Raw genomic sequence first — 25,876 nt, 5'->3', positions numbered from 1 at the left:
ATTGTGCCGTCTAATGAATACGGAATAGTGTCTTCACCAAATCCAGAGTTTCTGATTTCACCAGCTTTGAGCGGATTCCATTAGCCTGTTGGGTTGGCTTCTCCCTCTCTCAAAAATTAGGCTTACAGTGGGTTTTATTTGTACGTATTGTAGGTCTCTCCAGATTCTGTAGAAGTAGGACAGTGTAAGATTGGGCAGTGAAGCGTGAATGTTTTCCATTGCAAAATGTGATTTGTTCTCACTGTTGAACAAGGTCATGTCACAAAAGGTTAATAGTTCTCACTGCAGTACAAGGCCAAGTTGATGAAGAGTTAATGTTATTTTTCCTGTTTCCAGGCACCTCATTCACAGAATGGTTCACCAAGTTTGTCCACAATGTAATTTCAGGGCGATATCCCATCATCCGAGACCAGATATTCCGGTCAGTGTGCTTATACATTTCTTTTCTGGGTGTGCATGGGGGGAGGGGGTTGTCTGTTTACACCTTGTTCGCTGTGCTTTGTGTTGTGCACACATATGTCTTTGTGTGTAAGGCTACAAGGCATAAACATATGCACATGGGTATGCATATTTATTTGTGTCTGTTTCATAAGCTGCACTTTATTTGCGTACACACATCGGGTGCCTTCTACACTGTGTTTGGAGTGTGTATGTGCACTATTTGCACTACATTGCATGGGAGTGCTTGTACATTGCATTTGGAAGTCTGTGTGGATCTGAGGGAGCATGTCTCTATGCATATGCAAGCACATATGGCAGTATGCATGTGTCTCATTCTGACAATGTCTCTCTGAATCAGATTTGTTCTGGTGGAAGAGGAGACCACTCAGCCCACTGTGTCTGCACCTAAATAATTCAATTAATGCTACTCCCCAGCCTTCTCATAACCCTGCACATTATTCCATTTCAGATCCTAATTCAGTTTGCTTTAAATTATTTAAATGATTGTGTGCAGACAGTGTGTAGTAATTTATGTATGCCTACCATGTGTATGTGGCCCTTGTGTTCCCACCAGATGTATATGGTCCTGTTCCAGTTTGATCAGGTTTCTTGCTGGCTACTCTCCTGTAGGCCAATTCATTCTCTATTGACGTGATTCTCTCTTTCACAGGTACATTCATGACGAAAGTTGGGTGGCTCGAACTGGGGATATTATCATATCTGTAGCCACCTCCTTCCTCCCAGAATTGAGCTCGGTGCACCCACCACATTATTTCTTCTCATACAGAATCAGGTATTTATGTTGGCCTTTCTTCTTCAACCCTATCAGCTGTGTCTGAGCCAGATTAGAGACTTTAGAACAACTTAAAAGTTGTGGAATTGGACTGAATCTGTTGTACAAATGGTTATCATATTGGTTTAAATTCCGAATGGAAATGCACCCCTTTTTAATTCATTCTTAATTCATGCGGACCAGATGTGACTGGGTAAACATTTATTGCCCTTCCCTAATTGGCATGTGAGGGTAGTGTTTCCTCCTTGATCGACTGCAGTCCTTGAGGTGTAGGAGTACTCTGTGCTGTCAGACATTGACTATCTAGGATTTTCATTTAGTGACAGTGAAGGAATGGCCAATATACAGGTCATTCTTCCATAATGTGTGCTTTGTTGATGTGAATTCGCTGGAATGTGTCTGAGGAATTGGGTGCACTGTTTCTAAAGAGCAAACTTTTAAAACATATTGGCGATTCCATTGGCAACACATTTAAGTGCTGTTTCTAAAGCACGATTTTCTATAATGCGGAGCTGTACAAGAACATAACTTTATGGAGGAATTACTTGTAGTTCCAAAGTCAGGACCAGAACTTGTTCCCATGTATGTGCTGCCCACATTTATAGATAGTCGTGGTTGTGAGTTTGGAAGGTGTCGTCTAAGGATCTTTGGTGAATTTCTGTAGGATCTTTTGGATAGCATATACGTCTGCTATTGAGTGTTGGTGGGGAAGGGCATGAATGTTGAAGATGGTGGATGTGGTGCCAGGCAAACAGGCATGAATGGTGCACTTGTTAGAAATGCACTTTCAGGCAACTGGGGATTATTCTGTCACAATCTTGCCTTGTAGATTAGTGCCAGGCTTTGGGGAGTCAGGAGGTGAGCTAATGCTGCAGTAGTCTTAGAATCTGACCTGCTGTTGTAGCCGCAGTATTTATATGGCAATTCTGGTTTAGTTTCTAGTCAATGGTAACTACCAGCATCTTAATTGTGGGGCATTCAGTAATGATAACACCAGTAAATGTCAGAAGTAGATGGTTAGATTCTCTCTTATTGGAGATGGTTATTGCCTGGTTCTGTTGTGGTTTCAATGTTATTTGTCACATGCCAGCCTAAGCCTGGATATTGTCCAGACCTTACTGCATTTGAACATGGACTGCTTCAGTGGCTGAGGAGTCATGAATGGTACTGAATATTGTACAGTCATTGGTAAACATCCCCACTTATAATGGAGGGAAGGTAATTTATGAAGCGACTGAAGATGGTTAGGCTAGGGCACCACCTTGAGGAACTCCTGCAAAGATGTCTTGTAGCTGAGATGACTGACCTCCAGTAGGAGGGGTCTGAGATGGATTGGCACTTCTGCAAAGATTGATTTGAATGTTTCAGCCTTATCTTTTGCACTGATGTGTTGAGCTCTTCCATCATTGAGGATGGGATATTTGTGAAATCTCCTCCTCCAGTGAGTTGTATAATAATGCACTACTGATTCACAACTGGATGTGGCAGGACTCCAGCTTGGATCTGAGAAATAAAAAGGGGAAGGTCATCTTGATAGCATTGTACCACAGGGTCCCCAATAGTCACTGGAGATTGAGGAACAAATATGTAAGCAGATTGCAGATAACTGCAAGAATAGTAAAGGATTTTAACTTTCCAAACAATGACTGGGACTGTCATAGTGTTAAGTGCTTGGATGGAGATAAATTTGTGTGTTCAGGACGAATTCCTCATGCAGTTTGTGGATGGCCCTATCAGAGAAGGAGCAAAACTTGACCTCCTCTTGGGAAATAAGGAGGGGCAAGTGATAGAAGTGATAGGGGCAAGTGATAGTGGGCCTTCAGTTTGGGAAGAGTGGCCGTAATTCCATTATTTTTAAAATAGCTATGGAAAAGAGTAGGTTTGGTCCACAGGTTAAGATTCTAAACTGGGACAAGGCCAGTTTTGATTGTCTTAGGCAGGAACTTTTGAATGTTGTTTGGGGGAGACCGTTGGCAGGCAAAGGGATGTCTGGCAAGTGGGAGACTTGCAAAAGTGAGTTAATGAGAGTTCAGGGCCAGCATATCCTTGTTAGAATGGAGAGTAAGGAACCCTAAATAACTAAAGGTATTGAAGCTCTGGTCAAGATAAAGAAGGAAGAAGATGACATGTATAGGGAGTTGTTAGCAAGCAAATTGCTTGAGCAGTATAGAGGGTGTCAGTGTACAACTAAGAGCAGTCAGGAGGGCTATAGCTTTAGCAGCCCAAAGAGATTCTCCAGGTACGTGAATGCATAAGAGTAACTAGGGAGACAATAGGGCCTCTTAAAGATCAACAAGGCTGTCTGAGTGCGGAGTCGCAAGAGATGGGTAAGATCCTAAATGAATAATTTGTGCCAGTACTTCGCGTTGAGAAAGGTATGGATGCTAGGGAACTTGGGGAAATATAGTGATGTGTTGAAGAGAGTCCACATAGAAGAGGAGGTGCTGTCAGTCTTAGAACATATTAAAGTAGGTAAATCCTCAGGACCTGATGAAGTGCATCTAGGACTTTGTGGGAGGCTAGGGAGGAAATTGCAAGGCCTCTAGTGGAGATATTTGTATCAATGGCAGCCACTGGTGAAGTGCAGGAAGATTAGAAGTTGGCTGATATTGTGTCAGTATTTAAGAAAGGTTGTTGGGAAATGCCTGGGAACTACACACTGATGAGCCTAACATGTGGGGTGGGTTAATTGTTAGAGGGGCCTCTACAGGCATCTGGAGAGGCAAAGACTCATTTGGGATAGTCAGCTTGACTTTGCATGTGGAAAATCATGTGTCATGGATTTGAGGCTTTTTGAAGGGGTGACCACGGAAGTAGATGAGGCCAGTGTGATAGATGTTGACTATGTGAACTTTAACAAGGCCTTTGACGAGGTACCACATGGTAGGGTGTTGAGTAAGGTTAAATCTCATAGGATTCAGGAAGAGCTAACCAATTGGATACAAAATTGGAGACAGTGAGGATTGCAGATGCTGGAAGTCAGAGTCAATAGATGTGAGGCTGGAAAAGCACAACAGATCAGACAATATCTGAGGAGCAGCAAAGTCAACATTTTGGAACGAAACCCTTTGTCAGAATGGGGGAAGGGAGTCCAGAAGTAAATGGAGTGAAGGGGTTGGGGCTAGGGAGAGGATAGGTGGGATGGTGATAGTTGGATCCAGATAGGAATGCAGGTGACACTACCCATGCACTCTAAAACTTTCAATTCCCCAGCCCCCAACACGTCAACTTTACCACGGATGTACAGGCCCTTTACACCTATATCCCCGACACGGAGAGCCTAAGCAGACCCTCCACTGACACACACATTTGCTTGGCAGAACTGGTCCTCATCCTCAACAATTTTTCCTTTGATTCCTCGCACTTCCTGCAAACCAAAGTAGTGGCTGTGGGCGCCCAACATGGGCCTGTCTCTTTGTAGGATTTGTGGAACTGCCCCTCTTCCACAACTACACTGGCCCCATCCCTCCTCTCTTTCTCTGATACATTGATAGCTACATCGGCTCTGCCTCAACCTCCCATGAGGACCTTGAGCAGTTCACCAAATTAGCTAACACCTTCCACCCCACCTCAAATTCACCCCCGGACTGTTTCCAACACCTCCCTCCCCTTCCTGGGCCTCTCTGCCTCCATCTCCATCTCCAGAAATCGACTCACATCCACTTCCAATCCACTGACTCCCACAACACCTTCAACTACATCTCTTCTCACCTCCTGCAAAAATGCTATCCCATACTCTCAATTCCTCTACCTCTGCCACATCTCCCAGGATGAAGCATTCTATTTCAGGACCTCCTAGATATCCTCTTTCTTTAGGGACCGTAGTTTCCCTTTCTCGGTATTTAAGGATGCCTTCAACTGCATTTCCTCCATTTCCCACACTTCTGTCCTCAGACCCTCTTCTCCCAACAATAAGGATAGAGACTGCTTAGTCCTCATGTACCACCCCACCAACCTCCGAATCCAGTGCATCATCCTCTGAAATTTCTGTCACCTACAATCAGACCTCACCATCAGAACGATATTTCCTTCTCCACCCCTGTCCGTTTTCTGCAGGGACTGTTCACTTTGCATCTCCCTTATCAACTCTACACTCCCCACAACTTCTCCACCACACCCTGTACCTTTCGTTGCAATTGCAAGAGGTACACCACCTGCACCTACACCTCCACTGTGACTTGTGTCGAAGACCCCAAACAATCCTTCCAGATTCATCAGAGTTTGACCTGCACTTCGTCCAACCTGATCTTCTGTATCAGTTGCTCCTGATGTGGTCTCCTCTATATCAGGGAGACCAAACACCGACTCAGGGACTGGTTCGTGGAGCACCTGTGCTGTGCACACATCAACCAGCTGGGACCTTCCTGTTGCCATCCATTTTAATTGCCCCTCTCATTCCCTGGTAACATGTCCATCCTTGGTCTCCTCCACTGTCAGAGTGAAAGCAAACGTAAACTTATACTTCACCTGGGGAGCTAACAGCCCAGTGGCTTCAACATGGACTTCACCAGCTTCAAAATCTCTCCAATCCCAGCCTTCCTCTCAACTCCCTGACCTGACCTGAGCTGAGCTTCCTGCTCACTTATTGGCTCCACTCTTCCCACTGATTAATCACAATAACTCCTAAATGCATCCACCTACCATCATCTCACCAACTGCCCCCCCCCCCCCCCCCCCCCATTTTAACTTTTGGCTCCCCTTCCCCAGACTTGACAAAAGGTTTCGGTCAGATGTGTTGACTTTCCTGCTTCTCAGATGCTGTCTGACCTGCTGTGTTTTTCTAACCATCTATCTATTGACTCCGGATACAAAAATTGCCTTGACGGTAGAAGACGGAGGGTGGTGATAGAGGGTCTTTATTATAATATACTGGGTCTACTGTTATCCATAATGTATATAAATGATTTGGATGAGAATTTAGGAGGTATGGTTAGTAAATTGGTGGATGACACTGAGATTGGTGGTACAGTTCACAGTGAAGAATGTTATCTGGGAATGCAGTGAGATCTTGTTTAACTGCATCAGTGCGCCGTGGAATGGCAAGTGGAGCTCCATTTAGATAAATACAAGGCATTGCATTTTGGTGGGTCAGGTGAGGCCAGGACTGATACAGTCAATCAACTGGGCCCTGGGGAGTGTTATTGAACAGAGATCTTGGGGTACAGGTTCCGAGCTCCTTGAAAGTGGAGTCACAGGTAGACAGGATGGTGAAAAAGGCTTTCAACGTACTTGCTTTCATCTGTCAGAACGTTGAGTATAGGAGTTGGGACATCTTGTTACAGCTATACAAGTCATTGGTGAGACTACATTTGGAGTACTGCCTGCAATTCTGGTTGCCCTACAGAAAGGATATTATTAAACTAAAAAGCATTCAGAAAACATTTACTTGGATGGTGCCTGGACTGGAAGATTTGAGCTATAAGGAGAGGTTGGATAGGCTGTGATTTTTTTCACTGAAGTTTAGGAAACTGAGGGGTGACCTTACAGAGATCTGTAAAATCATGAGAGACATATTTAAGGCAGATAGTCTGCAGCTTTTTCCATGGAAGGGACTCTGGAGGGTTTTAGGTGAAACGGGAGAGATACAAAAGGGTCCACCGGGGCAATTATTTTCACACAGAGGGTGGCAAGTGTCTGGAGCAGAGCTAGTGGTGGAAGGTAGTACAGTTTGCTCATTTAAGAAACATTCAGACAGGTACATAGATGGAATGGGTATGGAGGGATGTGGATTAACCGCAGGCAAATGGGGCTAGTTTAATTGTGAAAACTGGGCAGCATGGGCATGTTGGGCTGAAGAGACTTTTACCATGCTGTAAACCTCTATGTTTTGTAGGATCACTTAGTTCTGTCCATCTGGTCTGCCAGTCCTGTTTAGCATGCAGGTAGTCTTGTTTGATTGCTTCACTGTGTGTAGTGCTCCTACTGGCATGACCTCCTGCACTGTTCATTGAATTTGGGAGGCACTGGCTTACTGGCATTATCATTGGGCTGTTAATCCAGAGACCTAGGTAATGTTCTCGGAACCCGGGTTCAAATCCTGCCACAGCAGATGGTTGAATTTGAATCCCATAAAAATCTGACATTAAGTATTTATTGATGACAATGAAACCATTATCAATTTTTGGAAAAACCCATCTGGTTTGTTGCTGTCCTATAGGGAAGGAAACCGTCATCCCTCACCTGCTCTGGCTTACATATGACTCCAGACCTACAGCAATGTGATCGAATCTTGCCAATTAGGGATGGGCAATTAATGCTGGTCTAGCTGCTGATTTTTAAAAATTTAAATTTAAATTTTAAAATTAAAAAAGAATTATCTCCTAAGCTGGTAGTGTCGGTGGCGTGTGGAAAATGCCAGGCTGAGGTTGTGGATTGTGCTGCAGTGTGATTCTGCTGCTGTCAATGGCCCACAGTGCCATAGGATGCTCAGTCTTGAGTTGTTCGATCTGATTGAAGTCTTTCCCGTTTTGTAGAAGGGTAGCTAAAATGTGATGCTGGGAGTTTGTTTCCATGAGGCCAGCATAGTTGTCACTCTTAGCAGTATTGTCATGGACCCATCTGCAACTGGCAGATTTGTGAGGATGAGGTCAAAGAGTGGCATGGTGGCTCAGTGGTTAGCACTGATGCCTCACAGCACCAGGGACTTAGGTTCGATTCTAGCTTTGGGCAACTGTGTGGAGTTTGCACGTTCTCCCCATGTCTGTGTGAGTTTCCTCCGGGTGCTCTGGTTTCCTCCCACAGTCCAAAGATGTGCAGGTCAGGTGAATTAGCCATGTTAAAATTGTCCATAGTGTTAGGTGCATTAGGCAGAGGGTCTAGGTGGGTTACTCTTCGGAGGGTCGGTATGGACTTGTTGGGCCGAAGGGCCTGTTTCCACACTGTAGGGAATCTAATCTAATCTAATCTAAAATACGTTTTTCCCTTTTATTGATTCCTGTGCTACTTGCAGCAGACCCTGCCTAGCAGCTATGTCCTTGAGCTAGTTAGGTCCTAAATCATGTTGTTGCCAAGCCACTGTCATAGAACATAGAACATAGAACATAGAACAATACAGCACAGAACAGGCCCTTCGGCCCACGATGTTGTGCATGTGCCGAACTTCTAACCTAGATTAAGCACCCATCCATGTACCTATCCAAATGCCGCTTAAAGGTCGCCAATGATTCTGACTCTACCACTCCCACGGGCAGCGCATTCCATGCCCCCACCACTCTCTGGGTAAAGAACCCACCCCTGACATCTCCCCTATACCTTCCACCCTTCACCTTAAATTTATGTCCCCTTGTAACACTCTGTTGTACCCGGGGAAAAAGTTTCTGACTGTCTACTCTATCTATTCCTCTGATCATCTTATAAACCTCTATTAAGCCACCCCTCATCCTTCGCCGTTCCAACGAGAAAAGGCCGAGAACTCTCAACCTATCCTCGTACGACCTACTCTCCATTCCAGGCAACATCCTGGTAAATCTTCTCTGCACCCTCTCCAAAGCTTCCACATCTTTCCTAAAGTGAGGCGACCAGAACTGCACACAGTACTCCAACTGTGGCCTAACCAAAGTCCTGTACAGCTGCAACATCACTTCACGACTCTTGAATTCAATCCCTCTGCTAATGAACGATAATACTCCATAGGCCTTCTTACAAACTCTATCCACCTGAGTGGCAACCTTCAAAGATCTATGTACATAGACCCCAAGATCCCTCTGTTCCTCCACCTGACTAAGAACCCTACCATTAACCCTGTATTCCGCATTCTTATTTGTTCTTCCAAAATGGACAACCTCACACTTGGCAGGGTTGAACTCCATCTGCCACTCCTCAGCCCAGCTCTGCATCATATCTAAGTCCCTCTGCAACCGACAACAGCCCTCCTCATGGTGGTGGAAATTGAAATCCCCAACCCACAGTGCATTTGGCACTCTTACCACCCTCCATGCTTCCTCCTAATGTTCAATATGGAGGAGTACTGATCTGTCAGCTGAGGGAGAGTGCATGGTAATCAGTAGGAGGTTTCCGTGCCTAGATTTAACCTGATGGCATGAGACTTCATGAAGTCTGCAATCAGTGCTGAGGACTCTGAAGGCAACTACCATCCAACTGTATAACAAGGTGCTGCCATCTCTGCTGAGTGCCCTGTGACAGTGGGACAGGACATATCCAGGAATAGTGATGGTGGTGTCTGGGATAATGTCTGTAAGGTACGATTCCATGAGTGTGACTATGTAAGGTTGTTGCTTGACTCGTATGTGAGAAGCTGTCCTTATTTTGGGATTGTGGCATTGGCCTGCAGATTTTAGTAAGGAAGGCTTTGCAGGTCAGCAGTGTTTGATATCATTTCTGGTGCTGAAGTCAATGCCAGTAGATCTCTCCTTTTTGATACTTCCTAGCAGCTTGATCCAGTTGAGTCCTTGCCTAGCTATTTTTGAGAGCTGTTAAGAATCAACAGCATTGCTGTTTATCATAAGTCTCATGTAGGCCAACCAGATATTGATGGAAAATTTCCTTCGCTAAATTAGTGAACCAGATTTGCTTTAATGACAATCAGCAATGGTCATTATTTTTAAATGTTTAATTCCAGATATTGTTGAATTCAAATTCCATCATTTGTCCTGGTAGGATTCAATTCGGGTCCCCAGAACATTTCTTGGATCTCAAGATTGCTAGAGCTGGGACCATCCCCCTATGCCGTCGCCTCTTCCCTGATACCAGTCTTCAGCCAATTTCAGTTCACTCCATGTTTAATCAAGAAATGGCTGAGAATACTGGAGACCGCAGACGCAGTGATCCCAACTATATTTTGACAATAGTAATGAAGGTGTGTGCTCCGGAACTAAACAGCACTCTAGCCAAACTGTTCCCGGACAGCTCCAACACTTGAACTCAGGGCAAATCATGAGTAAAGTGATGAAAGGGTTCTTTAATGTTGTTATCAGATAACATGCTCAGCAAAAAGTTACTCAGCAGATTATTTGGGCTCTGTTATGGTCACTTGGCTCCCCACCTCATTGCATCCTTGATTAAAAGAAATGCATCTGAAAAATTATCAAGTCTCTCAGGTTGGCTTCAGGCAATACAAGCTTGAAACTGCGGGCTGACCATTATCAGTAATATACTATTCTCAGCCTTGGCACTATACCATAGGAACACCAGTGGTGCTTAATTGTACGTTCTGTGAGATTGACATGTCCTGCCAATTCTCTATTCATGAGACAAACGAATGTAAGGGAAATCACTGAAGACTTATTAAAGAATTATTTTATGAACACTTATTTTTCATTTATTCAGAGTTTGCTAAATTACTGAATGTATGCTCTGACAAGGCCATGTTAAGTGTTGTCAATTGTCATTTTAAAAATACCATCCATCTGGTTCTCTTACATACTTAGAAAGAAATCTGCCGTCCTTACCCAGTCTGGCCTACACATAACTGTGAATCAAAACCTGTTAACTTTATCTATCCTCTGGGCAAGTAGAGAATGGAAATGAATGCTTTCCTATCAGTTTCGCCTACAATAGAGTCACAGAGATGTACAGCATGGAAACAGACCCTTCGTTCCAACCCGTCCATGCTGACCAGATATCCCAACCCAATCTAGTCCCACCTGCCAGCACCTGGTCCATATCCCTCCAAACCCTTCCTATTCATATACCCATCCAGATGCCTTTTAAATGTTGCAACTGTACCAGTCTCCACCACTTCCTCTGGCAGCTCATTCCATACACGTACCACCCTCTGCATGAAAACGTTGCTCCTTAGGTCTCTTTTATATCTTTTCCCTCTCACCCTAAACCTATGCCCTCTGGTTCTTGACTCCCCGACCCCAGGGAAATTTAAAAAAAACACACAGTTTAAACAGAAATAAGTTGCTAAAGCTCACTAAAGACTTCCTCAAAATTGTCCTGTGCCATCAGTTATGATTTTTAATTATTGATGTTTGCTCTGATTTTGAGTTAGAATACTTTGGTCCATAGTTTTGACTAACTCCAAGGCCATTCTTATTGACTCATGTTAATTTCTGTGCACTCTCTCTCACTACAGGATTGAAATGGTAGAGGATGCCTCACCAGATAATGCCTGTCAGTTGGACAGTCGGTACTGGAAAATAACCAATGCAAATGGTGATGTGGAGGAGGTCCAGGGTCCTGGTGTAGTGGGTATGAAGTGATTAAGATTAATGGTGGGAGCTTGGGAACTGATGGAGGTGTGGAAAAAGGGGACCAGGACTTTGGGAGCAAGATACTTCTGCAAGGACTTTTGTTGTGGTGCTGCGTTTTTCGGGGTGTCAGCAGTGCCTGTGTGTGGGCTCTGTCGAGGTATCGGGTGAGTGTGTGACCGTAGGCCATACGATATAGGAGCAGAAGTAGGCATTCAGCCCATTGAGTCTGTTCTGACATTAATTCATGGCTGATGTGTTGAGAAACATTATTCTCTTGCCTTCATCCGATGACTTTTGATCCACTTAGTAATTAAGAACCACTCCATCCGTCTTGAATACAGTCAATGACTTGACCTTCACAGCCTTCTGTGGTGGTGAGTTCAGCATCTGCTGGCTGAAGAAATCTTCTCCACATCTAATAGTTGGGGAGTCAGCAGTATCTGCAAATTGGGGAGTGGGCAGTGCCTATGTGTTTGGCTGGTGTGGGCTGTGTCTGGGTGTCTGGCTGGGGCGGGCGGTGTCTGGGTGTCTGGCCGGGTGTGGACGGTGTCTGGGTGTCTGGCTGGTGTGGGCTGTGTCTGGGTGTCTGGCTGGGGCGGGCGGTGTCTGGGTGTCTAGCCGGGTGCGGGTGGTGTCTGGGTGTCTGGCTGGTGTGGGCTGTGTCTGGGTGTCTGGCTGGTGTGGGCTGTGTCTGGGTGTCTGGCTGGTGTGGGCTGTGTCTGGGTGTCTGGCTGGTGTGGGCTGTGTCTGGGTGTCTGGCTGGGGCGGGCGGTGTCTGGGTATCTAGCTGGGATGGGCGGTATCTGGGGCGGGCGGTGTCTGGGGGTCTGGCTGGGTGCGGGCGGTGTCTGGGGGTCTGGCCGGGTGCGGGCAGTGTCTGGCCGGGTGCGGGCGGTGTCTGGCAGGGGTGGGCTGTGTCTGGCTGGGACAGGCGGTGTCTGGGCATCTGGCTGGGTGCGGGCGGTGTCGTTGGAGCGGGCTGTGTCTGGGTGTCTGGCTGGTGCGGGCTGTGTCTGGGTGTCTGGCTGGGTGCAGGCGGTGTCTGGCTGGGGCGGGCGGGTGCCTGACCCCATCTCTGTCTCTCAGCTTCTTGCCCATTCCCCCCATCTCTGTCTCTCGGCTTCCTGCCCACCACCCCATCTCTGTCTCTCTGCTTCCTGCCCAACCCCCCCCATCTCTGTCTCTCGGCTTCCTGCTCACCACCCATCTCTGTCTCTCGGCTTTCTGCCCACCACCCCATCTCTGTCTCTCTGCCTCCTGCCCACCACCCCATCTCTGTCTCTCTCTGCTTCCTGCCCACCACCCCATCTCTGTCTCTCGGCTTTCTGCCCACCACCCCATCTCTGTCTATCTGCTCCTACCCACCACCCCATCTCTGTCTCTCTCTGCTTCCTGCCCACCACCCCATCTCTGTCTCTCAGCTCCTAGCCCACTCCCCCCATCTCTGTCTCTTGGCTTCCTGCCCAACCCCCCCATCTCTGTCTCTCTCGGCTTCCTGTCCACTACCCCATCTCTGTCTCTCTCGGCTTCCTGCCCACCACCTCATCTTTGTCTCTCTCTCTAGCCTTCCCCCGCGCCCCTTCAAGGTTCTATCATTCTAGGCCATGCCATTCTGTCTCTTTAACCTGCCCCACATTCCTGTCTCTCTGCCTGAATGCCCATCCCTGTGTCCCCAGTCACCTGCCACCGCTGCCCCCCTCTCTGGTTTCCATCTCTCCAGCCAACCCATGGCTCTTGGCTCCCCCATAATCCCTGTCTGTCCAGCCTGCGTTTCCCCACCCCCCCCCACTCCTCGTATTGTTCCATTCAGTCTGAGGTTCTCTCTCATTCTCTTTTTCTTTTCTGTTGTCTCTCTCACTTTCTCTCTCTCTCTCTCTCTGTCCTCCAGGTGAATTCCCTGTGCTGCGCCCTGGTACGGTGCACGAATACACCAGCTGCACCACCTTCACCACTGCCTCGGGTTATATGGAAGGTTACTATACCTTCCACTATCTTTCCCAACACAGAAGCACCTTCAACGTTACCATCCCAAGGTTCTGTATGGTCTGCCCGCCGCAGCGAGTGCTGCCTGCTCACCAGGTGAGTGACCATCTCCATCACAATGTCAAAATGCAATCATCATCCAATCTGATTGAAAACAGGGGAGACGACTGTTGAGTGCATGGGTGTTTAATAGAGGAGACTATTGAGTGGAGGGTGAGTTTTGCAGAGTCGAGTATCAAGTTGAAGGTACGTATGGCAGAGAAGACTGTTGAGTGGAGGATGAGTAGTACAGAGGAGAGTTTGAGTGAGGGTGCAGATTGCTTGATAATGAATGCAGGGAGGGTGTCTTCATCTTTGCTTAGGAGCTGGCAAATGTAGGTACAGAATTCAATACTTGAACAGATTGATGGAGGGAATTGGGAGGTGTTAGTGTGCTACTGTGGGTGGGGAGGTAAGAAATTATAGGCCCCGACTGAAATTTTCAAATGGTCGAGGTGGAAGATGGAGTTTAATTTAGATAAATTGTGGTGCTGTGTTTTGGGAAAGGAAATCTTAGCAGGACTCTTAATGGTAAGGTCCTAGGGAGTGTTCCTTGGTGTGCAAGTTCAAAGCTCCTTGAAAGTGGGGTTGAAAGTGGTAAGGTCCTCGGGAGTGTTGCTGAACAAAGAGACCTTGGAGTGCAGGTTCATAGCTCCTTGAAAGTAGAGTCGCAGGTAGATAGGATAGTGAAGAAGGCATTTGGTATGCTTTCTTTTATAGGTCAGAGTAATGAGTACAGGAGTTGGGAGGTCATATTGCGACTGTACAGGACATTGGTTAGGCCACTGTTGGAATATTGCATGCAATTCTGGTCGTCTTCCTATTGGAAAGATGTTGTGAAACTTGAAAGGGTTCAGAAAAGATTTACAAGGATGTTGCCAGGGTTGGAGGATTTGTGCTATAGGGAGAAGTTGAATAGGCTAGGGCTGTTTTCCCTGGAGTGTTCGAGGCTGAGAGGATGACCGTATAGAGGTTTATAAAATCATGAGGGGATGGGTAGGATAAATAGACAAAGTCTTTTCCCTGGCGTGGGGTAGTCCAGAACTAGAGGGCAGAGGTCTAGAGTGAGGGGGGATAGATATAAAAAAGACCTAAGGGCAATTTTTTCATGCAGAGTAAACCTTTTCACGTGTATGGAATGACTAGAGGACTGTTAATGTGATTCTACTTTACAGAATGTTGGTGGGGATGGATCAGGAATTACAGACCACTGAATCTCATGTCAATCGTCCAGAAACTATCAAAGCAAACTCTGTAGTAGAGAATTACTCTCCATTTAGAGAAGCAATATTTTGATCAGGGATAGTGATCGTAACTTTGTCAGAGGAGGATCATGGGAAAGTGTGAGGTCATGCACTTTGGTAGGAAGAATAGCGGCATAGACTATTTTCTAAATGGGGAGAAAATTCAGAAATCTGAAGAGCAAAGGGACTTGGGAGTCCAAGTCCAGGATTCTCTCAAGGTAAACTTGCAGTAGTTAGCAAGGCAAACACAATGTTGTCATTCATCTTGAGAGGAGAAAGTGAGGACTGCAGATGCTAGAGATCAGAGCTGAAAATGTGTTGCTGGAAAAGCGCAGCAGGTCAGGCAGCATCCAAGGAACAGGAGAATCGACATTTCGGACATCAGCCCTTCTTCAGGAATGAGGAAAGTGTGTCCAGCAGGCGAAGATAAAAGGTAGGGAGGAGGGACTTGGGGGAGGGGCGTTGGGAATGCGATCGGTGGAGGGAGGTCAAGGTGAGGGTGATAGGCCGGAGTGGGGTGGGGGCAGATAGGTCAGGAAGAAGATTGCAGGTTAGGAAGGCGGTGCTGAGTTTGAGGGATTCGACTGAGACAAGGTGGGGGGAGGGGAAATGAGGAAACTGGAGAAATCTGAGTTCATCCTTGTGGTTGGAGGGTTCCCAGGCGGAAGATGAGGCGCTCTTCCTCCAACCGTCGTGTTGCCATGGTCTGGCGATGGAGGAGTCCAAGGATCTGCATATCCTTGGTGGAGTGGGAGGGGGGGTTGAAGTGTTGGGCTACGGGGTGGTTGGGTTGGTTGGTCCGGGTGTCCCAGAGGTGTTCTCTGAAACGTTCCGCAAGTAGGCGGCCTGTCTCCCCAATATAGAGGAGGCCACATCGGGTGCAGCGGATGCAATAGATGATGTGTGTGGAGGTGTAGGTGAATTTGTGGCGGATATGGAAGTGTCTCTTGGGGCCCTGGAGGGAAGTAAGGGGGGAGGTGTGGGCGCAGGTTTTGCATTTCTTGCGGTTGCAAGGGAAGGTGCTGGGAGTGGAGGTTGGGTTGGTGGGGGGTGTGGACCTGACGAGGGAGTGACGGAGGGAGTGGTCTTTTCGGAACGCTGATAGGGGAGGGGATGGGGTCCGTTTGGAGGTGGCGGAAATGACGGCGGATGATACGCGGGATATGGAGGTTGGTGGGGTGGTAGGTGAGGGCCAGTGGGGTTCTGTCCTGGTGGTGGTTGGAGGGGCGGGGCTCAAGGGCGGAGGAGCGGGAAGTGGAGGGCATCGTCGACTATGTCTGGGGGGAGATTGCGGTCCTTGAAGAAGGAGGCCATCTGGGTGGTACGGTTTTGGAACTGGTCTTCCTGGGAGCAGTTGCGGCGGAGATGAAGGAATTGGGAATATGGGATGGCGTTTTTACAGGGGACAGGGTGGGAGGAGCTTTAGCCTAGGTAGCTGTGAGAGTCGGTCGGTTTAAAGTAAATGTCCGTGTCGATTTGGTCACCCGAGATGGAAATGGAAAGGTCTAGGAAGGGGAGGGAGGAGTCTGAGATGGTCCTGGTGAATTTGAGGTCGGGGTGGAAAGTGTTGGTAAAGTGGATGAACTGTTCAACCTCCTCGTGGGAGCACGAGACAGCGCCGATACAGGCATCGATGTCGCGGAGGAAAAGGGGGGGGTGGGGCCAGTGTAGCTGCGGAAGATGGACTGTTCCACATATCCTACGAAGTGGCAGGCATAGCTGGGGCCCATGTGGGTGCCCATGGCTACTCCTTTGGTTTGGAGGAAGTGGAAGGATTGGAAAGAGAGTTGTTCAGGGTGAGGACCAGTTCAGTCAGTCGAAGGAGGGTGTCGGTGGAAGGGTACAGGTTGGTACGGCGCCTCTCCGCCCCCACCCCACTCCGGCCTATCACCCACACCCCTCCCCCAAGTCCCTCCTCCCTACCTTTTATCTTAGCCTGCTGGACACACTTTCCTCATTCCTGAAGAAGGGCTGATATCCGAAATGTCGATTCTCCTGTTCCTTGGATGCTGCCTGGCCTGCTGCGCTTTTCCAGCAACACATTTTCAGCATTCATCTTGAGAGGACTAGAATATAAGAGCAGGAATGTGACCAGATCTAAAAGTTGAAGTTCGAAATTGGAGAAAGGCCAATTTTGACGGTAATAGGCAAGAACTTTCAAAAGCTGATTGGGGGCAGATGTTTGCAGGTAAAGGTACAGCTGGAAAATAGGAAGCCTTCAGAAAAGAGATAACAAGAATCCAGAGAAAGTATATTCCTGTCAGGGTGAGAAGAAAGGCTGGTAGGTATAAGGAATGCTGGATGACTAAAGAAATTGAGAGTTTGGTTAAGAAAAAGAAAGAAGCATATGTAACAGGAGTGAATCCTTAGAAGAGGAGAAAGGTAGTAGGAGTATACTTCAGAGGGAAATCAGGAGGGCAGAAAGGAAACATAAGATAGCTTTGGCAAATAGAATTAAGGAGAATCCAAAGGGTTTTTACAAATATGTTAAGGACAAAAGGGTAACTAGGGAGAAAATAGGGCACCTCAAAGATCAGCAAGGCCACAGAAAATGGGGGAGATACTAAATGAGTATTTTGCATCAGTATTTACTGTGGAAAATGATATGGAAGATATAATGTTTAGGGAAATAGATGGTGACACCTTGCAAAATGTCCAGATTACAGAGGAGGAAGTGCTGGATGTCTTGAAACGCATAAAAGTGGATAAATCCCCAGGACCTGTTTAGGTGTACCTGAGAACTCTGTGGGAAGCTAGAGAAGTGATTGCTGGGCCTCTTGCTGAGATATTTGTATCATCGATAGTCACAAGCGAGGTGCCCGAAGACTGAAGGTTGGTTAATGTGGTCCCACTGTTTAAGAAGGGTGGTAAGGATAAGCCAGGGAACTATAGACAAGTGAGCCTGACGTCAGTGGTGGGCAAGTTGGAGGGAATCCTGAGGGACAGGGTGTTACATGTATTTGGAAAGGCAAGGACTGATTAGAGATAGTCAACATGCTTTGAGCGTGGGAAATCATGTCTCACAAACTTGATTGAGTTTTTGGAGGAAGTAACAAGATTGATGAGGACAGAGCGGTAAATGTGATCTATATGGACTTCAGTAAGGCGTTCAACAAGGTTCCCCATGGGAGATTGATTAGCAAGGTTAGATCTCATGGAATACAGGGAGAACTAGCCATTTGGATACAGAACTGGCTCAAAGGTAGAAGACAGAGGGTGGTGGTGGAGGGTTGTTTTTCAGACTGGAGGCCTGTGACCAGTGGAGTGCCACAAGGATCGGTGCTGGTTGCTCAACTTTTTGTCATTTACATAAATGATTTGGATGCGAGCATAAGAGGTACAGTTAGTAAGTTTGCAGATGACATGAAAATTGGAGGTGTAGTGGACAGCGAAGAGGGTTACCTCAGATTGCAACAGGATCTGGACCAGATGGGCCAATAGGCTGAGAAGTGGCAGATGGAGTTTAATTCAGATAAATCCGAGGTGCTGCATTTTGGGAAAGCAAATCTTAGCAGGATGTATACCTTAATGGTAAGGTCCTAGGGAGTGTTGCTGAACAAAGAGACCTTGGAGTGCAGGTTCATAGCTCCTTGAAAGTGGAGTCGCAGGTATAGTGACAAAGGCGTTTGGGGGTAAGCTTTCCTTTATTGGTCAGAGTATTGAGTACAGGAGTTGGGAGGTCATGTTGCAGTTGTACAGGACATTGGTTAGGCCACTGTTGGAATATTGCGTACAATTCTGGTCTCCTTCCTATCGAAAAGATGTTGTGAAACTTGAAAAGGTTCAGAAAAGATTTACAAGGATGTTGCCAGGGTTGGAGGATTTGAGCTACAGGGAGAGGCTGAACAGGCTGGGGCTGTTTTCCCTGGAGTGTCGGAGTCTGAGGGGTGACCTTATACAGGTTTACAAAATTATGAGGGGCATGGATAGGGTAAATAGACAAAATTTATTTGGTTGGAGGGATATGAGTTGGGTGCTGGCAGGTGGGACTAGATTGGGTTGGGATATCTGATCGGTTGGACTGAAGGGCCTGTTTCCATGCTGTGCATCTCTACTTCTGAAGCTTTATAATGCTTTGGTCAGACCACATTTAGAGTATTGTGAGCAATTTTGGGCCCTATCCCTCAGGAAAGGTGTATTGGCCCTGGAGCGGGTCCAGAGGAGGTTCACGAGAATGATCCCAGGAATGAAAAGCTAAACATATGAGAGGAACGTTTGAGCACTGTGGGAGTATACTCGATGGAGTGTAGAAAGATGAGGGGGGATTCAGTTGAAACTTTCAGAATACTAAATGGTCAGAATAGAGTGGATGCTGGGGAATTTGTTTCCTCTGGCAGGAGAGACGAGAACCTGAGGGCACCACCTTCGAGGAAAGGGAAAACCTTTTAGAATGGAGATAAGGAGAAATTTCTTAAGCCGCAGAGTGGTGAATCATTGCCACAGTAGACTGTGGTCATTAAGTATATTTAAAACAGCAATAGATATGTTCTTGATTGTCAAGGGGATCAAAGCTTACAGGGAGGAAATGGGAAAATGGGGTTGAAAGACCTATCAGACATGATTGATTGGTGGAACAGACTCGATGGGTCAAATAGCCTAATGTCTGCTCCTTATGGTCTTATGCCTTGGCAAATTGGATCCAAGATTGGCTTAGTGACAGGAGACAGAGTGATGGTAGAAGGCTGTTTGTGAGACTGGGTTCCAGTGTGCAGCAGCATGCCATATGGATCATTGCTGGGTCCCTTATAATTTGCAACATTGATAAATGATGTCAAGGAGAATGTGAGAGGAGTGATAAGTAAATTTGCCAATGACACAGAAGATTGGCTGAGTGGAAGGTGTTAGGGTACAGGAGAATATTAATGGATTGGTCAGATGGGCAGATCTGTGGCGATTGAATTTAACCCTGATAAATGTGAGAAAATGAATTGGAAGAAGTAACAAGACAAGGGAGTACACAATGAATGGCAAGACAATAGGATATTGAGAAGGATATTTGGGGTGCTCATCCACAAATCCGTGAAGGTGAAAGTCACCAAAGAAGGTAGTTCAGAAGGCACACGAAGTGTTTGCCTTCTTCATCTGAGGCAGAGGTTATGAAAGAGAGGAGATTGTGTTGGAGCTGTACCGAACTTTGGTTGGGCCACTGCTGGAGTATTGTGTGCAGTTCTGTTCACCACACTTTAGGAAGGATGTGATTGCACTGGAGGGGGTGCATAGGAGATTCATCAGGATGTTGCCTGGGATGGTGCATTTCAGCTATTACAAGATGTTGGATAAATTGCTTTCTTTGGAGCAGAGAAAGTTAAGGGGGGGAACCTGACTGAGGTGTATATGACTGAGGGTTACGGACAGAATGGATAAAAAGTTCCCCTTAGGTATAATTTTAAGGTGAAAGGAAGTAAGTTTAGATGGGATTTTAAGAATTTATTTTCACCCAGAGGGGTTTGGGATGCGCTGCTTGGGAAGGTAGTTGAGGTGCAAAACCTCACAATCTTTAAAACATACTTAGATAAGCTCTTGAAATGTCATCGCATTCAATGGTATGTACCTAGTGCAGGAGAGTGGGACTAGTGTAGGTTTAGTGGTATGGACTTGATGGGCTTCCTTTCATTTTCCGCACTATATGATTCTACGAAAAGAACTAATAGCAGACCACTTGGAAAACAGTGACAGGGTCAGACAGAGTCAGTGTAGATTTACAAAAAGATATCTATGGTTTACACATCTACTGAAATGTTTTGAGGATATAACTACTGGAGTGGACCAGGGAACCCATTGGATGTGGTTCCCTCGGACTTTCAGAAGACTTTCAGTAAGATCCTACCTAAAAGATTAACCTGGAAAGATAACCACCAACGCATTCACAATTTCTAAATCAACTTTATGAAACACATTGGGATGTAAGTGATCAGGTCCTTGGAACTTGTCAGCCTTTAATCCCATCAGTTTCCTCAATACCATTTCCGAGTTCATAATGATTTAGTTTGGTTCTTTCCACTATAACGTTTTTGGGATGTTATGTGGGTCCTCATTTGTGAAGGCAGAGCAAAGCTATGGATGAATTGGTATGCAATCTTTTTGATCCCCATTCTAACTTAGCCTTATTCTGACAGTGAGGCTCATATTCACTACCTTTTTGTCTTCATGTTGCCGTAGAGCTTGTGTGTTCCCCACAAGCTTCCTTTTGTAGTCTAGTTTTCCACTCTTAATCAATGCCTTTAACCTCCTCGACCAAAATGTCAACTGCTCCTAGTCCTCAGGTTCGTCCCCCTCAGTGCTGGACCCCATCTTGCTTGCTCCCTTCATGTGTAGCTTCCTCCGACCCCGCGCCCTCATCCCAATGCTCAATCCTGCCTCTGTGCTCCCTCACCCCACATGTACTTTCTTGCAGTGCGCTTTGTGAATATTCAGTGGCAATTTTGCAGAAGGAGCACGTTATTTTAGCAGCTGGTGGAGAGGCAGTAGGCACAATTACTCACAATGCCTATCGTTGCTTTGATAAGGAAAGTGAATGTCCTCTTGCAAAGTTTCTGGAAACCACAAGAATAGGTGGAAAGCAAACAGTGAGGGTGTCACAAAGAGTCTACAAGGGATATAGACAAGTGTGCAAAAACTTTGTGGAAAAATATTGTGGAAAATGTGACGTTATCTTCTTTGGCAAGAGCAAAAGCGGAGCTTGAATATTATTTAAATGGTGAAAGACTGCAGAAAGCTACAGAACAGGGGCTTTGGAAGTCATAGAACTTCAAACATAGAATGATACAGCGCAGAACAGGCCCTTCGGCCCTCAATGTTGCGCTGACCTGTGAGCTATTCTCAGCTCGTCCCCCTACACTATCCAATCATCATCCATGTGCTTATCTAAGGAGTCCTTCATGAATGACAAGAAGTTAGCATCCAAGTTCAGGGTGGAAAAGGGAAGGCAAATAGAAATTGCTCAGGAATGGAACACGTCTGGAATATCTATGGAGAGAAAGCAGAATTAATATTTTGAGTCCAGTGACCCTTCCTTACAAGGCTGTTCTTGGATGGCAGAGTCAGAAGCCACACGACACCACGTTATAGTCGAAACAGGTTTATTTGAAATCACAAGCCTTTGAAGTGCTGCTGCTTCAGTGAAAGCAGAGCAAACTTGACCTACCTCTACCCTGAGGTCTGATGGTACAGGATCCTGACACCCCACCCTCTCAGTGCTGGACTTCATTTTGCTCCCTCCCCCTTCTGCCGCGCCCACCCCAACCCAACCTTCTGTCCTGACCCCGTGTAGTGCTTCCCTACCTCACACAGTTTCCCTGCAGTGCGGAAACAGGCCAGTCAGCCCACCAAGTCCCCCTGACTCTCCAAAGAGCATCCCACCCAGAGCCATCATCCCTAACCTTTCCCTGTAACCCTACATTTTCCATGGCTTTTGTGGATGGCACAGTGGTGAGCACTCACAGCACCAGGGACCCGGGTTCACTTCCCACCACAGGCGACTGTCTGTCTGTGTGGAGTTTGCACATTCTCCCCATGTTTGTGTGGATTTCCTCTGGGCTCTCTGGCTTCCTCCCACACTCCAAAGATGTGCAGGTTAGGTGAATTAGCCATGCTAAATTGCCCGTAGTGTTAGGTGCATTAGTCAGGATTTGTTGGTCAAATGGCCTGTTTCCATACTGTAGGGAATCTAATCTAACACACATAACCTGTCCACCTGAACACTGTGGACAATTTAGCATGGTCAGTACACCTAACCTGCACATCTTTGGATGATGGGAGGAAACCAGAGTACCTGGTGGAAATCCACGCAAACACTGGCAGAGGGTGCCAACACCACCAAACAGTTGCCCAAGGGTGGAATTAAACCCAAGTCCCTGACGCTGTGAGGCAGCAGTGCCTACCACTGTGCCCAAAAACTTTTGTCCAGTGTGATTTGTGACTATTCAGTGGTGATTTTGCAGAAGGAACAAATAATTCCAGCAATGGGTGGAGAGGAGCAACTATTCAATTCATCCTGTATTGTCACTTTTGAAGTTGGCAATGTATCTAGATTAGATTAGATTATTTACAGTGTGGAAACAGGCCCTCCGGCCCAACAAGTCCACACCGACCCGCCGAAGTGCACCCACCCAGACCCATTCCCCTACATTTACCCCTGCATCTAACACTACGGGTAATTCACCATGACCAATTCACCTAACCTGCACATCTTTGGACTGTGGGAGGAAACCGGAGCACCCGGAGGAAACCCACGCAGACACGGGGAGAAAGTGCAAACTCCACACAGACAGTCACCTGAGGCAGGGATTGAACCCGGGTTTCTGGCGCTGTGAGGCAGAAGTGCTAACCACTGTGCCACCGTGCCGCCCACTAGTGCCACCCTCTCCCACTGTAACCCAGCAAACTCTTCCTTTTCCAATAGTTTTGATCCTGACCATTGTGCTGCAGGCTCAACACTGAGGTGCTGGCGGGGCTGAAGTGTTAATCCAGTTGTTAATTTGAATCTCTTTTTGTTTGTTTTGCAATCTACAGATTGGGTACAGTCACGATCCCTCAAATGACAGCACAAGTCCGTCCAATAGCAGTGACCTCAACCCCAATCTCTTTGGGAATTTCCCTCCAGCTATGGGCCGTTGTCCCCGTCACACCTGAAGAGGATTAGGAATCGAACGATTCTCAGCGAGCTGTTTTCCTGTAAGCCGTTGCTGTTGCAATCTAATTTTTTTTAGTTGTTTTTGCCCTGCAACTTTGCGACAAGTTGTGTGATTCTGACTGCACCTGTTTACAACACAGGACTCAGGTTGACTGTGCAAACTCTCAGAGCTGCTACTCAGGACTTCTCGCTCCTTTAACTTACCAGATTTTGTTGTAGAAGAGCTTTGAAGAGAATAAATGCACAGTGTTTAATTTCTGAAGGTTGAGATTTGTTTCCTTGTGGATGTAATATTTGATTGGAACCAGTTCAGCAACTGGATATCAGATGTGGAGGATGCAAACATTTTCATCTTTTCTTCATCAGGACACCTGGGATGGTGGCTCCAAGCGACTGTGCTCCATCAATGGGGTCCAGGTGAGCTATACATTAGGGACTGAAGAAGGGTTTATGCCCAAAATGTCGACTGTCCTGCTCCTCGGATGCTGCCTGACCTGCTATGCTTTTTCCAGAGCCACACTTATGACTTTGACTCTTCAGCATCTGCAGTCCTCTATCTGTCCTGTTGATTAGGAACTTCACACTGTGGAACAAGGACTGAGCAGAGGAGACACACTCCCAAGAGGGTCTCTATTGATGACGATTTGATATGATATGCACATTGCCAGCATGTCATTGTGTGACACACTGATAGATTGAATGAAGATTGCCGTTTGGAGGATTCAGCAAGTGCAATTTTATCATCAGAGGGACAGCAACCATTGCTAACTTAAATTCACATGGATGTTAGATTGCAATCCATTTTGAGCAAGCTCTTTCCAATCTGGGCTACATGTTGTACAAAAAGCAGTTCACTCTCTCTTCACGATGCATTGAGAGGACGTACACTCACTTCAGTGATTCATGGGAACTGTAAAGTTAACTCGAGGGATGTGTAATGCTAAGACACATGAACAACGCTTATTGCAAGCTAACTCTATGGCCCGTCAATCCCTCGAGAATCTCCCGAGCTTGTTTCCAGCACTGGAGGTTGTGCCTTCAGCTGCCTGGGGCCGAAGCTCTTTCGGCGTCTCACTCCCTCCTCTCCCTTTGCCTCAGGACACTGCTTAAAACCATTTTATTTTCTGGCTAAGCTTTTCCATGGGTTGGTTTGTGCTCTGAATCCAGGCAGGATTCCCAGCAGTGGCATTGGAAATGGACTGGAAGCCTACAAGATGGAAGTGGGTAACCAGTTTAGATAATTCACCGGCTACTTTGCTGATTCCCAACTTGCTTCCACAGCACCCACCTCTCGCGATGGGCTAGCTCTGTGGTTTGCCCTCTGATTTGCCGGGCAGCCAGCCTGAGAGTGCCCGCCTGGCAGAGGCAAAGCTGATGCCAATAAGCCGGACAGGCTCAGCGTGTTAAATTGTCCTGAGTAACCATGGAGGTGCACTGAAGGTGAGTTAGCCATGGTAACTGCAGGGAATGGTAGAAGGGTAGGTCTGGGTGGGATGCCCTTTCGGAGATTGGTGTGGTCATGATGGGCTGAATGGCCAGCTTCCACTTGGTAGGAATTCTATAAACAAATAACGATGGGGAAAAGCCATGGGATCCGGTTTGCTCAAACAAGGGACAGACAAGGGCCTGGGTCCCTGAAGCTGAGGCTGTTAAACTGAGATCACTATCTGTAAAGCTTGCAGATATTCCCAGCAATCCAGCCGAAACATTAGCACTTTCCTCTTTACTGGTGGGAACCTTTATTGAGGTCCGAACTTCACGTGTTGGAATTGGGAGGTCATGTTGTGGCTGTCTAGGGCGTTGGTTAGGCCACTTTTGGAATATGGAGAGCAATTCTGGTTTCCCACCTATTGGAGATGTTATGAAACTTGAAAGGGTTCAGAAAAGATTTACAATGATGTTGCCAGGGTTGGAGGATTTGAGCTATAGGGAGATACTGGACAGAACAAAGAGAGAACAAAAATAATTTACAGCTCAGGTACAGACCCTTCAGCCCTCCAAGCCTGAGCCGATCCAAATCTACTGTCTAAACCTGTTGGTCAATTCCTAAGGATTTGTATCCCTCTGCTCCCCACCTACTCATGCATCTGTCCAGATGGATCTTAAATGAATCTACCGTGCCTACCTCTACCATCTCTGCTGGCAACGCATTTCAAATGCCCACCACCCTCTGTGTGAAGAACTTGCCGCGTGTATCCCCCTTAAACTTTCCACGTCTCACCATGAAAGTGTGACCTCTCGTTATTGAATCCTTCACCCTGGGAAAAAGCTTGTTTCTATCCACCCTGTCTATACCCTTCATGATTTTGTAAACTTCAATCAGGTCCCCACTCAATCTCCTTTTTCCGAATGAAAATAAACTTAACCTACTCAACCTCTAGCACCTTCCATACCAGGCAGCATCCTCATAAACCTTCACTGCACCCTGTCCAAAGCGTCCACATCCTTTTGGTAATATGGTGACCAGAATTCTACACCGTATTCTAAATGCGGCCAAATCAATGTCTTGTACAATTTTAACATGATAGGCTGGGGCTTTTTTCCCTGAAGCCTTGGACACTGAGGGGTGACCTTGTAAAGGTTATCA

At 46.7% G+C, this 25,876-nt stretch overlaps 1 protein-coding gene across 1 annotated transcript in view; it reads left to right on the top strand.

Moving 5' to 3' along the window:
• Nucleotides 1–23,557, top strand: part of fbxo3 (F-box protein 3) — a 55,570-nt gene extending 32,013 nt beyond the window's left edge. Inside the window, exons 7-11 of the mRNA XM_072591930.1 lie at nucleotides 337–421; nucleotides 1,112–1,234; nucleotides 11,274–11,389; nucleotides 13,280–13,470; nucleotides 23,169–23,557. Coding sequence (XP_072448031.1) covers nucleotides 337–421; nucleotides 1,112–1,234; nucleotides 11,274–11,389; nucleotides 13,280–13,470; nucleotides 23,169–23,288 — 635 coding nt within the window. The 3' untranslated portion in view covers nucleotides 23,289–23,557. The remainder of the gene's footprint in view (nucleotides 1–336; nucleotides 422–1,111; nucleotides 1,235–11,273; nucleotides 11,390–13,279; nucleotides 13,471–23,168) is intronic.
• The last annotated feature ends 2,319 nt before the right edge of the window (nucleotides 23,558–25,876 follow it).

The sequence above is a fragment of the Chiloscyllium punctatum genome, chromosome 22 (genome assembly GCF_047496795.1).
Source record: "Chiloscyllium punctatum isolate Juve2018m chromosome 22, sChiPun1.3, whole genome shotgun sequence".
Classification (NCBI taxonomy): Eukaryota; Metazoa; Chordata; class Chondrichthyes; order Orectolobiformes; family Hemiscylliidae; genus Chiloscyllium; species Chiloscyllium punctatum.
This window is presented reverse-complemented; position numbering and strand designations above follow the sequence as displayed.